Source organism: Rana temporaria, chromosome 2 (genome assembly GCF_905171775.1).
Source record: "Rana temporaria chromosome 2, aRanTem1.1, whole genome shotgun sequence".
Lineage (NCBI taxonomy): Eukaryota > Metazoa > Chordata > Amphibia > Anura > Ranidae > Rana > Rana temporaria.
This window is the reverse complement of record NC_053490.1, coordinates 428,386,706-428,402,287: the sequence shown is the minus strand read 5'-3', so window position 1 is coordinate 428,402,287 and position 15,582 is coordinate 428,386,706. Positions and strand designations below refer to the sequence as shown.

Here is a 15,582-nt window from a genome sequence, read left to right as displayed (position 1 = left end):
CTCTAAAGGAGCCCCAGACAGCAGAAAGAAATAAAAACGAACAGTGGTTCTGATCTATGCCCCGTACACACGGTCGTAATTTCCAACAAGAAAAGTTCGATGTGAGCTTTTGGTTGGAAATTCCGACCTTGTGTAGGCTCCATTAGACTTTTTCTGTCGGAATTTTCAACAGCAAAAATTTGAGAGTTGGTTCTCAAATTTTCCGACGGGAATCAATTGAATCAATTCGACGCATGCTCGGAATCATTGAACTTAATTTTTCTTGGTTTGTTGTAGTATTGTACGTCACCGCGATCTTGACGGTCAGAATTTCAGACAACATTTGTATGACCGTGTGTATGCAACACAAGTTTGAGACAAAATTTTGTCGGACTAAAATCCACGGTTTTCTTGTCGGAATTTTCGATCGTGTGTAAGAAAAACACATAAGAAAAAGTTTTGGCTGGGCATACACTTAAAAGGATCATTCTGTCTTCAGTCTACCTGACCCATAGACTTACGTTTAGATAGAAGAACAGTACACAGGAACATACACACACACAAATACATACACTTTTCAAATTATACATAGAAACATGTTTGTGACAATATTAAGACTCAGATTATATATATTAAAGGGTTATTTCACCTTTATCAAAAACTGCCTATGCAGGTAAACGCCATCTTTCGATAAAAACAAGCAGCTTTGATCAAAGTTAAAGAATGCCTTTTCTATAGGTGTACCTCCCTGAGTCTGACTTCCCAGAACGATTCTCCCAGAGATGGCATCATCCCATCTTGCCTTGGTGCTAAGGCAGGCCATACTCGGTTTGAATCTTGGTGGGTTCAGCAGGAACTTGGCAAGATTCGAACTGTGCATGGACAGGCTGAATGTACCAAGTTGATCTTTTTTTCTGCCAGTAAATAACTTATACAGCCCACTTCCTGTTTCTTGTCTGGTCATTAGCCTTGGCTTATGACATCATGCACAGCTCTCTCATGAGAGTTTGCCAGGAAGGAAGGAAGGGGGGGGGGGTGAGTCATATAAGGGCCAATGAGAGCTGCAGAGCTGGAGGTGTGCCTCTATGTGTCTGTGTAAATCCAGGAAGTGAACAGGCCGAAGCTTCAGCTGCCCACAGTTAAAATGGATGCAGCCAGACTTAGTGGAGGGGGATTTCTGCAGTATATTTGGCAAGTACAGAATCACAGTATATATAAAATAATATGCAAAGTTTTTGGAGGGGCAAAGATGTTTTTATTACAAATTAAGTGAGCAGACTGCAGTTCCTCTTTAATCTCTATTTTCTCCTGGTGGGGACGGCTTCCCCCACCCTCCCTCTTTGGGAGAAGACAACGGCTTGGCAGGAGGGATTCCCGCATCAACACTATCTGCGTTGATGGGGATTTCGAGCAAATTTCTTTCCTGCAAGCCGTGGTTATAAGAAAATAAATTTGCTGTGTATGGCTGGCCTAAGATGTTGCTCAAACAGGCTTCCCTTACCTTCATAGGCAGTTTTTTTTAACCCTTTAAACTGCTAACATTCACATTTCTATCGAAACTACTAAACAGACTATAGTTTGCTTTCATAAGCTCACTCTAAAACAAATTTGTGTCTCGTCCTATTGTACCTTTACTAATTTTCTCCTGAAGAGAACGATATGTTTTTTGGCCCCAAGGCTAATGTGCAGTAAAAAGTGTCATGCTGGATTGCCCAGCGATTCTCACAGGCTATCATTTATCAATAAAACACAGACTTCAAATTGTTTTATATATAAAATATTTATTTCAGGACAGCGAGTGGACATTTCAGCAGCCCACGTGACTGCACAGAGCCCTCATTGCTGCTGCTTTACTTAAATTCACTTGACATGGCTTAGTATTAGCAGAGATTTAATCATAGCAAATCTGTACAATGTCCTTACTGAAGGAAAGATCTGCCATTGGTAATGGGGAATGAATAGGGAGTATAGCATGCTGAACTGTGATGTACCATGCAGTTCCTGGTTCATCTCCATTAAAGTGGAGTTCCACCCATAAATATAACATTACATCAGTAGTTTTAAAAAAATGTCATTAGTCCTTTACGAATTTTTCTTTTTTTTTTTAGATGCCTTCAAAGTGTTGTTGCTAGGCAGAATAGTTAATCTTCCCACTTCCTGCACCTAGGTGCTTAATGCACCGCACAGACTCCTGGGAATGTAGTGGGTGTAACTTTCCAGGAGTCTGTGCACTCCCCAGTCTCAAAGAATCATGTGACTTGGACAGCACAGGTGCTGAAACCTGATCTGCACCGAGCATGTGCGAGATCTGGAAGGCTGAAATCCAGGAAGTCATACAGTCTGGCTTCATGATGCCCACACTTAAGATGGCCCCAGTAAATTTCTATTTTATAAAGTGTCTAAATGCTGTAACAACCTAACAAAACGGACCTTAGTTTACAGACTAACTTTACTAGAATACATTAAGCTTGTGTATTACAGGGGCATTTATATTTAAAAAGTGAAATTGTGGCCGGAACTCCGCTTTAATATGATGTTCTGCGTAAATCTGGATCTGGTCTATGTGACACATCAGGTACAAAACAGAGTTTTTTGTCACATAACTGTTGGTTCATAACTGTTCCCATGCCAAGTCTAAAGAGCTAAAATTATGCACTTCAGTCATCTATAGACAAAGACCTATATGGGCTAAATAGAAGTATTAATCAGGGGTCAAGTCCCAGGGGGGAAAAGTGTGGGAACTCCCACCCAATATCCAATCCCCCACCAAAAAAAAAGAAATGATACGCTTATATGCATAATTACTAAACCGCATGTTTTGTTTGTTTTTTTCAATCCACAGTACCTTAGTAATCCTTTATGTTAATGGCCGCTTCCTGTATATGGATTCATCAGGTAGTGTGCGGGTATTCTGTCACTTCCTCGATGCCGCAATGTCTCCTGGGAGCTTTTGTCATTGTTCCCAGGAGACATTGCGGAGGTCTGCCGCGAGTTATCGCGGGATTTAGAAAGAACTAAGCAAGTTCTTTCTAAATCCCGCCATAACTCGCGGCAGACCTCCGCAATGTCTCCTGGGAACAATGACAAAAGCTCCCAGGAGACATTGCGGCATCGAGGAAGTGACAGAATACCCGCACACTACCTGATGAATCCATATACAGGAAGCGGCCAGTAACATAAAGGTTTACTAAGGTTCGCCTGCCCCTGACAGTGACTCAAGCATCGCCGCTTAGTGAAGGATTGGCTCGGGCGGCTCGGCTGCTCTAGTTCTGCAAAGGGAACTGCGAGCCTGCTGTGAAAAAAGTGCAGGGACTCCGTTCCCAGGCGTTCCCGCAGGACTTGAGCCCTGGTAATAATACCCAATAACTAGTTTTAACTCCAACCAAAGATTTAGGTAAAGAGTCGGAATGCTGGACAAGAATCATTACCTGGTCCCCAGATTAGTAAGGAATGCAGAACTTGGCTATTCCCATGGAAAAATCACCAAGTCTAGGAATACTGTACAATAAGAACTTAGGGCCAGATTCACAAACGAGATACGACGGCGTTTTTACTGATACGCCGTCGTATCTCTGTTTCTAACTGTGCGACTGATTCATAGAATCAGTTACGCATAGCTAGCCCTAAGATCCGACAGGTGTAATGGACTTACACTGTCGGATCTTAGGATGCAGTACCGAGGCCGCCGCTGGGGGGAGTTCTCGTCGTAAACCAGCGTCGGGTATGCAAATTAGCACTTACGGAGATCCACAAAGCTTTTTCCCTTCGTTAAGTCGCCGTAAGTGTTAGTTTGCCGTCGCAAAGATAGGGTACCTTTTACAAAGTGTAAAGTTAGTACACCATGTAAAAGTGTACCCGTCTTTCCCGCGTCGCTGTCAAATTTTTTTTTTATTTTTTTTTCCGGCGCAACTCTTTTTTTCCCGATGCAACTTTTTTTTACTCGTCGCGATTCACAAAACCTTGGCGCATCGTAACTTTGCGCAAAGCACGTCGGGAAATTTGCGTCGGGAGCATGCGCAGTACGTCCGGCGCGGGAGCGCGCCTAATTTAAATGGGACTCGCCCCATTTGAATTGGCCCGCCTTGCGCCGGCCGGATTTAGGATACACCGCCGCAAATTTCCAGGTAAGTGCTTTGTGGATCGGGCACTAACTTGGAAAAATTGCGGCGGTGTAACTTAAATCGGAAAAGTTAAGTTGCGCCCGGGCTACGTGAATCTGGCCCTTTGAGCTGAAATCCAGGAACTGCTTATTTATGTCTAGGGGGCAAGATAAAAAAACGTTTATTTACCTGATCCTCTACTCCAGCAGGCTTCTTAGAGCTACTAGACTGGTCCCCACAGACAGCCTCTTCTCCCCTGCACTACAGCAGTTGAATACTCGCTAACAGACTATGACTGATGCAGAGCCCTATAATGGACTTGAGGACGTCAAGGGACAGTTCACTGCCGAAGCATAGGGGAGCGCCACCTGCTGGAGGAGCAGGGATCAGGTAAGTAAGAGCATTTTTCCTGATCCCTAGACAGAAACATGCAGTCAATCCCTTTTCGTTTTCCCAGAGTTGGGCCTTAAGCAAGATCAGATCTTTGTGTTCATAATAAAAAGGGCTTGTTATAAGGCTAGGTTCAGTCATATGATTAGCTAAAGTTCTTGATTAGGATTAAATTTAGATTAGTGTGTGACCATCCCTGTACAAAATAAGTCAGTCGTTAGATGTTGAATGAACACGTTTGAAAACTTTAGTGAATCGGCAGCTGCAGCCCCTGATCAATGTATTCTGACAGTGCCGGGTCCCGCTGTCAGAATACAATGTCCTGGTGGAGAGGTTGGATTACCTCTATCCATCTCGCTTGTGTGGATGGAAGAATACGTTTGTTTCTTTTTGTTCAGCCTGCTGGCTGGATTAAAAAAAGAAATAATCTTTGGTTAAAAAAAAAAAAAAGAAAGAAATAATCGCCTATGGCCAGTTTTACTGAGAAGTAAACCATAGTTAAGTTTCTATGAATCACAAACAAAATATATGACATATAGGGAGGACTAATTTACTATATATATTCCCAAAGCTCTGAAAAATAGTTATTAATAACATTAAAGGGGAAGTACAGCCAAAGCTTGTTTACTCCAGGAGTATAGTTTGTTTGTCACAGAGCCGCTGCAGGCTGGGACAAGATCGTGATAATAAAGTTGGGATCCGCCCACAACCCTGGACCGGCACCTGGCTCAGCGAGTCGATATGAGCCTGATTCAGCCGCTCCCGCCCCCTCCACAGCCCAGCGTTCCAGTGATCGAGGAGGGGGAAGAGCAGAGAGCCGCTTGCTGACAGTCACCAGCTCTCTGCTCAGGGACCTCTGAGAACCGTGCGATGTTTGATCGCTTGGTTCTAAGTGCTAGAGCCGACGGTGGACAGTTGTTGCAACCACCTAGGTAAGTATGATAAGTACGTGGGGCAGAGCAGAGAGCTGGTGACTGACAGTCACCAGCTCTCTGCTCGGAGAGCTGTAAGAGCCGTGTGATCAGCGGTTTCTGGATCGCTTGGTTCTCAATGTTAGAGCCAGTGGGGGACAGATGCTTCATCCACCTAGGTAAGTATGATTTTGAAAAAAAAGAAATTAAAATTAAAATACTCTTTTAATGAAACTGGTAGATTTTTATTAGAAGTAGAACAGTAAAAATAAAATTATAATAACCTGGATAATCCTTGCTAAAATAACTGTGAAACAAGGTGAAGCGAAGCTGTTAAGAATTATTCCACATTAAACCTAAAACAAACTCCTGCTTGAGGGTACCATTGTTTCCTATGAGGACAGTGTTGGAGGAGGGGACCCCTGCGTTTAAATACACACAGCATTCAGAAAGAAGGGGGCAATTTTTTGTTTAGCTGGTAAAGATTTTATCCTACACATTCACCTCGTTTTATACGTTCTTGGCAGCAATCGTTTATCTGCATGCCATATGCATGTACGGTATATAATACACTGCATATTCCTTGTGTCGGCGTAGCAAAATATGGAGTGTGTGCACATACCCAATACAATGTTTTTCTCTTGTAACCCACCATGGTTCATATTGTATAATACATGATCGCTACACTAGACTACAAAGAGATATTTTCAGACAAATGGGCATTCATGGAATCATATGAAAATATATGAGCATAATACAATGACCGTTTACATTTAGTAATTCTCTTTTACTGCTATGACACCATTTCAGTGCTTAAAGCGAACCTGTAAAGTCCTACAATGTGTGCAAATTAAGAATACTAGTTTAGTACAAGTATTGCCTGGACCTACCTGTATTTACTTCTGTCCCTGAGTGCCTAGGCAGAACTGTGGATCTCAGGCCCAGGCTGTATACAAGTCTTTAACTCCTGTTTAATAAGCAATTAAGCATAGCCCCTCTGGTTACAAACCCCACCCCTGCCTTATTATAATCATATTAGAACTGTCATTGTCTAGTTGAGGATCTGGTATTGGACTGTTAAATGGGCAGGGGCAAGGCTTGGAATAGGTTCCTCCCACAAGCTGCTTGCACTTTCCCAGTCGTTTTAGTTAACATAGTTGCATACTTTGAAGAAGTTTTATATTAGTATTGTGTAGGAGATGAGGAAAGAATGCTCGTGTCCTTGTCCTAGAAAGTACCTTTCAGCCCTGGTTCACACTGATGCAACTTTAAAATCACTTGAAGCAGCGCGATTTTAAAGTAGCAAGGTCAGTGCGATTTCAGCTGCTACATAATAGACATCATTGTGGCTTCATACACAGATGTCTATTGAAATTGTACTAGAAATCTGCAAAAGTAGTGCAGAAACTACTTTTGCAAATCTGTGCGGCGCTACAAAATCGTTATCGCGCCGATTGGAACAGTGCCATTGCCTCCAATAGGCTGCGATTTGTCATGCAATTTGATCGCTCAAATTGCATGACAAATCGCTTCAATGTGACCCTAGGCTTACTAAAAAAATGAAACCCTCACACCGGTCTGTAAACAAATCAGATTAGGTGCTATCCAGGGCTGAAAGAGACAAATGGCCAAGGAACAGTTAGGAAGTACAGATAATATAGCAAAAAATGTAAACATGGAGTGCTTATTCACAGGATTCTCTGTTTACCTCAGTAAATTGAGTATTGTGTATTCTACTCTATTGCCTGCAAGAGATATACTGTATGAACTACTGTCAGCCAGGGCCCTAAATCTTCAAAAGGAAGAGACACAACACCAAGGTTTCTAAAAGGAAAACTATAATGGTTTTGGCTTTATTTATATTTTACATTTTCAAAGTGTATCTATAGTAAAAAAAACTTTTAGGCCGTGAATAGAGTGGGGGAGGAGGATTTAAACCCCTGTTGGGCCAAAGCTCAATTAAAGATGTCATATAATTTACTGTCCCAAGTGACAACATTTTTACTAAACAAGAATCGAGTAATGACCTCGAACAGTAACATGTTATTTTTATTGGTAGAGAAGAAGAAGGCCAAAACCTCTGTCAGTTTTTTATTACTGTTTATATCCCTGTTGCAGTCAATTCCAGTCTGGTGAAATTGTTGTCAAAGTAGCAGTATGTAGGCATCTCTTTTAGGGCGGGTTCACGCCACTGCGACTTCAAAATCACGCGATTTTACAGCCGCGATTTTAAGGAAATGCCAGTCTATAGAGCTGAATTCGCATTGCACATGGATCAAACTCACACAGGACGCTTTTTTAAACGCAGCTTAGATTCGCAATGCATTGATGTGAATGGCACTCATGGAAATCCATGTTAGTAAAATGACTTGCGAATTTGAGAAATTGCAACGGATCAACTTCGCAATAGATTTCTATAGCTCCCTATCACAGATTGCTCCGGAAGTGACGTTCCATCACCGCCATCTTGCTACACCCCACACCATTGCACAGTAATGATAGAGTGTGAAGGGGCAAGCGGACATCTTGTTACACCCACCAGAGTTTTAGATTTCACAGTTCTTATTAACACAAAACGGAGCTTATATGCTTAAATACAGTATTTTGAAATCCGACTGACTGTTTACATGTTAAAGCGGGGGTTCACCCTTAGAGGGCACTTTTTCCCCTTAGATTCCTGCTCGTTTTCTCTAGGGGAATCGGCTATTTGTTTTAAAATATGTGCAGTACTTACCCGTTTTCGAGATGCATCCTCTCCGTCGCTTCCGGGTATGGGCTGCGGGAATGGGCGTTCCTTCTTGATTGACAGTCTTCCGAGAGGCTTCCGACGGTCGCATCCATCGCGTCACGATTTTCTGAAAGAAGCCGAACGTCGGTGCGCAGGCGCAGTATAGAGCCGCACCGACGTTCGGCTTCTTTCGGCTACGAGTGACGCGATGGATGCGACCGTCGGAAGCCTCTCGGAAGACTGTCAATCAAGAAGGAACACCCGCTCCCGAAGACCCATACCCGGAAGCGACGGAAGAAGATGCATCTCGAAAACGGGTAAGTACTGCTCATATTTTAATACAAATAGCCGATTCCCCTAGACCGAACGAGCAGGAATCTAAGGGGAGAAAAAAAAAATTTAATAAATGGGTGAACTCCCGCTTTAAATGTGAAAATCAGAGGTGTTCTGTGACATTAGCAAGCATGTAAGGTCAGCAGGTTTGCTGTTGCTTTAAAAATGTAACATGTAAACAGTCCGTTGGATTTCCAAATACTGTAATTAAGCATATCAGCTCAGTTTTGTGTTGAAAATAACTGTGAAATCTAAAACTCCGGTGGGTGCAAGAAGATGTCCGCTTTCCCCCTTCACACTCTATCATTACTGTGCAATGGTGTGGGGTGTAGAAAGATGGCGGCGACAAAACGTCACTTCCGGAGCAATCTGTGATGGGGAGCCAAATGCGACAACACACCGGTTCACACTGATGCGAGTTCATAACGAATGTGATGCCTCAAAAACATTTTAAATTTGCATGTTATCCATAAAGTCAGTGTTTTCAATGACAGTCGTTCACATACATGCGTTGCGATTCCTCTACGAATGCGATGCGATAAAAAAAAGGGTCTTGTGCGAGTTTACATTGTTGCGTTGCAAATTTAGTCTCCATAGACATCAATGTAAATTGTTCTGGAATCGCATTGATGGTTCACATATGTGCGAATTCCACTACACTACTCTCCACAAAAAACAGGAAATACACAGGAAGTTAATACCTTTTTTTTTACATTATGATTCCATTGGCTAGAACATCAATCGCAGAATGTCAACTCCTGAAATTTGCGCTAAAATCGTGGTAAATTTGCGGTAAAACCGCACCTTACACAGGACAAAAAAAAATGAACAAATTCACAGCGCAGCAGTGTGAACCAAGCCTAACAGAGCCCCAGATGGTAGTACAACTCCAACAGGGTTTCTAATCCTTCCAGACTATCCAAAACAAAGCTGTTCTTAAGAGCCGGTTCACACTGGGGCGACTCGTCAGGCAACTCATCCGCCTGACAAGTCGTGTCCCATTCTATTCAATAGAACCGTTCTAATAGGAGCGACGCAAGTCGCTCCGACTTAGAAAAAGGTTCTTGTACGACTTCGGGGGCGACTTGCATTGACTTCTATACAGAAGTTATTTTGCAAGTCGCCTCTGAAGTCGTCTTCAGGATGCCTTGCCGAGTCGCCCCCGAAGTCGTGCCGCCCCAGTGTGAACCGGCTCTTATACATTCACTATTTACATAAAATCTTTGTTTTACAAATAAATATTTAATACAGGATGCACACATGATACTGGCATCACAGAGCACTCTAAAGCGGGAACACAGCAGTAGCTGTATACTTGTAGACTCTGTTTCTGACCAAAAATCTGTATAGACATTTTGAAAGATACAAAAGAGAGGGGGTGGAGTCATTGATCTGACTCGCTCACTTGTGTGTAGAAAAGTCAGTTTGAGCTATTGCGCTCTGTAAACAGGCTTTTGCAGCAGCTTAGAGCAGATGAACCTGGAAAATGTAATATAAGCTCACATCCCCAACTGCTTGCTGCATATAAAAGTAAACAAATATTCATATGCAATATTTTATATTTACCTACAAAAATGTGTATTTATTTTTTTAAATCCTGACCATAATAAATAACATATATACAAAACCACTATATATTCCCTTTAAATGTGTCCTTGAATATATCAGGTACATCAAAACACAGCTTGATGTTCATTCTCTTCCTTTTGAGAAGATGTTTACTGCCTCTGATCTCAGTTAAAAATATTCATTATAAAAGTTCTCAGTACAAAATAAAACCATGTTCAAAGTGTTCCTGTTCTAACAGATGCTTTGAGATGTGCTTTCCTACTGATAAATGGAAGAAAAATATGTGGGATAACCCCATCTGTGCATATGTTTCCACAATGATAAGAAATCCATCATGATCCTAAGCGAGACTGTGCAGATGAGAACGAATTAAAAAAAGAATCCGATGATCCATAATTAAACACTGTGTACATTCCACGTCAGACTTTCCGTAGGAATACACACCTTTTGTTTCTCTTAAATATACACACTTACGTTTTAGTCCCCATTCTGTTTAGCCTATATACAAATGTAAACTATACAAGATCTGTTTTAAATACATATGTATAAGAATCTAAGTATTTCCTACTAGGCCATGCATGAGGTATGATGACATAATTGTACAGTAACTTCAGTCAGATGAATGGCTCTTTAACCCCTCACATATCTCAGTGAAAGTAAGACTCCAAGAATGTTTTCAGTCTGGTGGGATAGTCCGTCATTACACCGGTGGCACCCAAATCAAAGGCTCTTTTATATTCTTCTTCATTGTTTAACACCCAGATGTAAACCTAAAAACCAGACAACGTTTTTGTGAGTTTGATTTCAAATATGTTTCAGTTGTTTTACGCTAAAATTACACATTAAAGGGGTTTCATGCTAGAAGCCCCCTGATAAACATATTCTGTTTTCTTAAGAAGCTACAATGCAGTTGCATAGAGATTTACATTGTGTACATAATACAGGTATCTCCTGCCTGTTTGAGCCTCACCACAGCCACCTGGGGAAGCATAGCATCTCAAACCTTGCGGGAATGTACCCCAAGACTGGGCAGGCCATTTGATATCACTGGTGTCTATGATGTCAATTGGTTTCTTTGGCACTGTAGAGCAGGGGTCCCCAACCCCTGGGTCACGGAACCGGTATTGGTCAATAGCCTGCTGGGGGATGAGCCAGCATAACCCTCCAACCACCAGAGGGCACCTACTCCCCTTCTCCCAGCGCCACTAATTCCTTCATTCTCTGAAGCCATGAAATAGGAGAAGGGGAGGGAGGAGGGCCAATCAGAGACAGGATCTCAGAGTACTGGTGAGACCCAAGCTGCACCCCCAACACCCCAACCACGTAACATGGTTTCCTATGGTATATACTCACATCTATGCGTTTTGTGACTGGTGTGTTTTTGGAAAGAGTTGGGGCCTTTTTTTTCCCGTGTTTTGTGTGTATTAGACTTCAATGGAATCGCACCAGAAATGCAAGTGTTGTGTTTGTGATGCAATTTTTGATGTTTTTTGCGTTTTTTATTTTTCTGTTTGAAACACTGTATATAGCTGGTTGCTAAGGAGGGAGTCGGGAAGCCTGCTGCCACGTCCTTAACAACCAACGAGTCATCAGCTGTCTGCGGGATTCCCCGCGGACAGCTGAATGTAAAAACAAATTGCAAAAAACACAGCGTGGGTCCGCCACGGGTCTAGTGTGGATTCCCCCACAAAATCCGCACCCGACTCTCATCCGAGCATGCAGGCAAGTAGGTCAGGAAAGGGAGGGGACGAGCGACGCCCCCCCCCATCCTGAACCATAACAGGCCGCATTCCCTCAACATGGGTGTGTTTTTTTGGGTGGGGTGGGTGCTAAACCATTTAAAAAAACAAACATGTTACAGGCATTTTTTTTTTTTTACATTCAGCTGTGAGGGGGGAACCCTGAAACGCCAAAACGCATAAAAAACATGGGTGTGGGGGGGAGTTCGTCCTTGTGTGTTTTGTAGTTCAATCTTTGAACTGAAATTGGCTGAAAGTGTTATATTATTTCTATGCAATACCAATAAACAAAAATGTAAAACATTTTTTAATAAAATATGAGGAGATGATGTCAGTTCTTTGCGGGTCGTTGTGGTCACTATTTTAGGAAGAAAACACACCGTACCTGAATTCCCCTGGCTTTCAAGTGTTCAAACAGACATTTTCTCATCAATAAACTAGAAGAGAAAAGAAAAGGTTTAATCACCAAAAATGCTACATTTCTGAAATGTTTTCCTAGAAAATAGATTTATTCTGAAGTGCACAGACTGGATACACAGGATTTCAGTATGAACAGAAAATATATATATAATGGAGTATGGTTTTAGTGTGTACAGTATGATTATTGTGAAAGAGACGGCTAATTTAATTATAATATTTAGCTTTACCCAGAATTTTTATTTTTTAACACTATAGTTTCTGTATTGCTTAAATTAGGCTGCCTAGCTATGCCTATTCCCAACGGTGTGCTAAAGCTGTGATATGGCTAAAAAATGGTAAACAGACCGACTGTTCATTTTATTTCTGACTGCCGAAAGCAAATTTATGCCATTATTCTAATGTATTCTTTTATTTCGCCACTAGAGGGAACCATTATCCCTATTGTAGAAAAAGAGTTACACTCATTCCTTGAAACCAACCAAACATCATTGTCGGCAGTCAACTCACTTGCCCTGCTTGGTAAAAAGTGAAGAAATGTGTACACTACAGCACATTAACCATCAGTAAGCTGTTCCTTTTATGTGACCACTGAAAAGTGAACGTCATATAGTATATAACTTCACATTATGAAAAGCATGCCAGTCAGCAGATCGTGGGTGTAATGCCACGGCCCTGGTGACTGTCTACGTAGCTGTCTTGCCGTACCTTCGATATGGGCAGGCAGTTATACACTGAAGGAAGGAAGCTCAATGACCTGCCCAGAGCCATCACTGAGAACTACAAGCCAACAGCCGCAACAACTGTTGGTACTTGCAGTTTCTTCATTCACAGAACAAATTAGAGCTGCATGATTCTGAAAAAAATGAGAATCACAATTTTTTTGCTTAGAATAAAGATCACGATTCTCTCACAATTATTGGCGTAACATCATCTTTCACATTGTGCAAAAAAATAGGGCTAGCTTTACCGTTTTATTTCATTGAAGTGTATTTTATCCCTAAAAATTGCATTTGAAAGACTGCTGCGCTAATACAGTGTGACCTAAAATATTGCAACAACCTCTATTTTATTCTCTAGGTTCTCTGCTAAAAAAAAAATATATAAATAAAGGCCAGATTCACATAGAATTGCCCTGGCGCAGCGTATCAGAGATACGCTACGCCGCCGTATCTTACCTGGCTCTAAGTCGAAGTGTATCTCTCGGCGCGTATTTCAAATTGGGCGGGTAGGGGGCGTGGTTCATTTAAATGAAGCGCGTCCCCGCGCCGATTGAACTGCGCATGCTCCGTTTTGAGATTTCCCGCCGTGCTTTGTGCGAAATGACGTCGCACTGGCTTCATTTTTTGAACTTCGACGTGAGTTACGTCCTTTCCTATTCACGGACGACTTGCGCAAAAAAAAAAAAAAAAATTAAATTCGACGCTGGAACGCCGGCCATACTTTAACATGGCAAGTCTATCTATACGCCACAAAATAGCAGCTTTAACTATACGCCGGGAAAAGCCGACTAGAGACGACGTAAGAGAATGCGACGGCCGCGCGTACCTTCGTGGATCGACGGAAAAAGCTCATTAGCATACCCGACGCGGAAAACGACGCAAACTCCACCCAGAGGGCGCCGAAGTATTGCACCTACGATCCGAAGGCGTGAGAAGCCGTACGCCTGTCGGATCAAAGCCAGAAGCCGTCGTATCTTGGTTTGAGGATTCAAACTAAAGATACGACGTGGCAAATTTGAAAGTACGCCGGCGTATCAGTAGATACGCCGGCGTACTTCTTCTGTGAGTCTGGCCCATAATGTTTTGGGGTTTTAAGTAATTTTAGAACAAAAAATACAGATTTTAATTTGTAAGCAACAAGTGGCAGAAAAACGTTTAAGGGGTTGTAAAGGTAAAAAAAAAAAATCCTAAATCCTTTACCTTAGTGCAGTCCTCCTTCACTTACCTCATCCTTCCATTTTGCTTTTAAATGTCCTTATTTCGGAGTGTTGTGCTCGCCCCCTCCCTTGAACTACAGGAGAGTCAGGACGCCCACTAACACACAGCTCCTTTCTCTATCTACAACGTAGAGAGCGTCCTGACTCTCCTGTTGTCCAAGGGAGGGGGTGAGCAGGAAACTCCACACCAGGGAGAAAGCTGTGTGGACTTACAGACAGAAGAACAGGAAGTGAGGATGAAGAAAGAAGGACATTTAAAAGCAAAATCAAAGGATGAGGTAAGTGCAGGAGGACTACACTGAGGTAAAGGAAGGTTTAGGAAAAAAAATTGTACCTTTACAACCCCTTTAGTCTTTTAGTGGTTAAATTTACCTAATTTACAGACCAAAGTTCATTCCTTTGATCTAAAACAGGGGTCTGGAACTGGCAGCCCTTCAGCTGTTGGAAAACTACAAGTCCCATCATGCCTCTGCCTGTGGAAGTCATGTTTGTAGCGGTCAGCCTTGCAATGCCTCATGGGACTTGTAGTTTTGCAACAGCTGGAGGGCCGCCAGCTGATCTAAAAGAACCAAATGATACATTGTTTCTTTTTATCTCAGCGCAGATTAATGTTGTGATAAACTTTTTTTTTTTCTTTGAAAGCTCTGAGCAGTGAATGGCTCTGCACTTGCTACATGAATCGTGGAAATTCCGGATTAAGATCGTGAGGGAGGTTGAATCGAGATCACGATTTTTTTTAATGATTAATCATGCAGCTCTGCTGTGAATGAATGTTATTTTATTGTTACAGCAAGCAGGTGGAGGGGGAGAAGATCCCCCGCTTGCTGTCAAAACGGGGCCTGGGGGGAGAGGATGATGGGGGTGTTTTAACATATTACAAAAGGTGAACTTATCCTTTAAGCTAGAGTAGAATATTTACTTCGAATCTCTTTAAGCAATGTATATTGCCACACAATACAGCAGGATTTGGGGATACACCTTTGGCCTTTTCACATGAATAGTGATAAATAATAAATGGCTTCCTTTTTTTTTTTTTTTTTAACAGAAATCAAAGCCCAACTGTAAAACAGGGGAGGAGAAGAAGAACCTCTATCATCAAGTTATCAGTAAGTGAGGGGAAATATCTCCAAAGGGGACACAGATGGCAATATTTTTTTAGTATGCTAGGGATAAATTGGAATCTCAGGTAGGGGTTAGTTACTGTAAGTGCCCCCATTGGGAAAATGTCCTCCTACTTCCTGTACAGGTTATGAATGTCTGAATTTAAGATGCTGGGGAGGAGGGGGGGGGACTGCTACACTGAATGCATTAAGATAAAACAAAAACACTTCTGCCTTTACATCCCCTTTAAATGTCTTTTTGTCAGTTTCTGATGAATGAAGGAGAGTTCCCAGCAACACTAGAGAACTGACCACGCTGTGCTCTCCTGCTTGGTGTGGTCAGTTTTTAATAGGAAAGCAAGGGGATTAGCAGGAAC

At 42.2% G+C, this 15,582-nt stretch overlaps 1 protein-coding gene across 1 annotated transcript in view; it reads right to left on the bottom strand.

Moving 5' to 3' along the window:
- Positions 1-10,297: 10,297 nt before the first annotated feature.
- Positions 10,298-15,582, bottom strand: part of GDPD1 (glycerophosphodiester phosphodiesterase domain containing 1) — a 128,205-nt gene continuing 122,920 nt past the window's right edge. Inside the window, exons 9-10 of the mRNA XM_040338273.1 lie at positions 12,135-12,186; positions 10,298-10,780 (exon numbers count right to left, since the gene is read on the bottom strand). Of these exons, the coding sequence (XP_040194207.1) occupies positions 10,658-10,780; positions 12,135-12,186 (175 nt within the window). The 3' untranslated portion in view covers positions 10,298-10,657. The remainder of the gene's footprint in view (positions 10,781-12,134; positions 12,187-15,582) is intronic.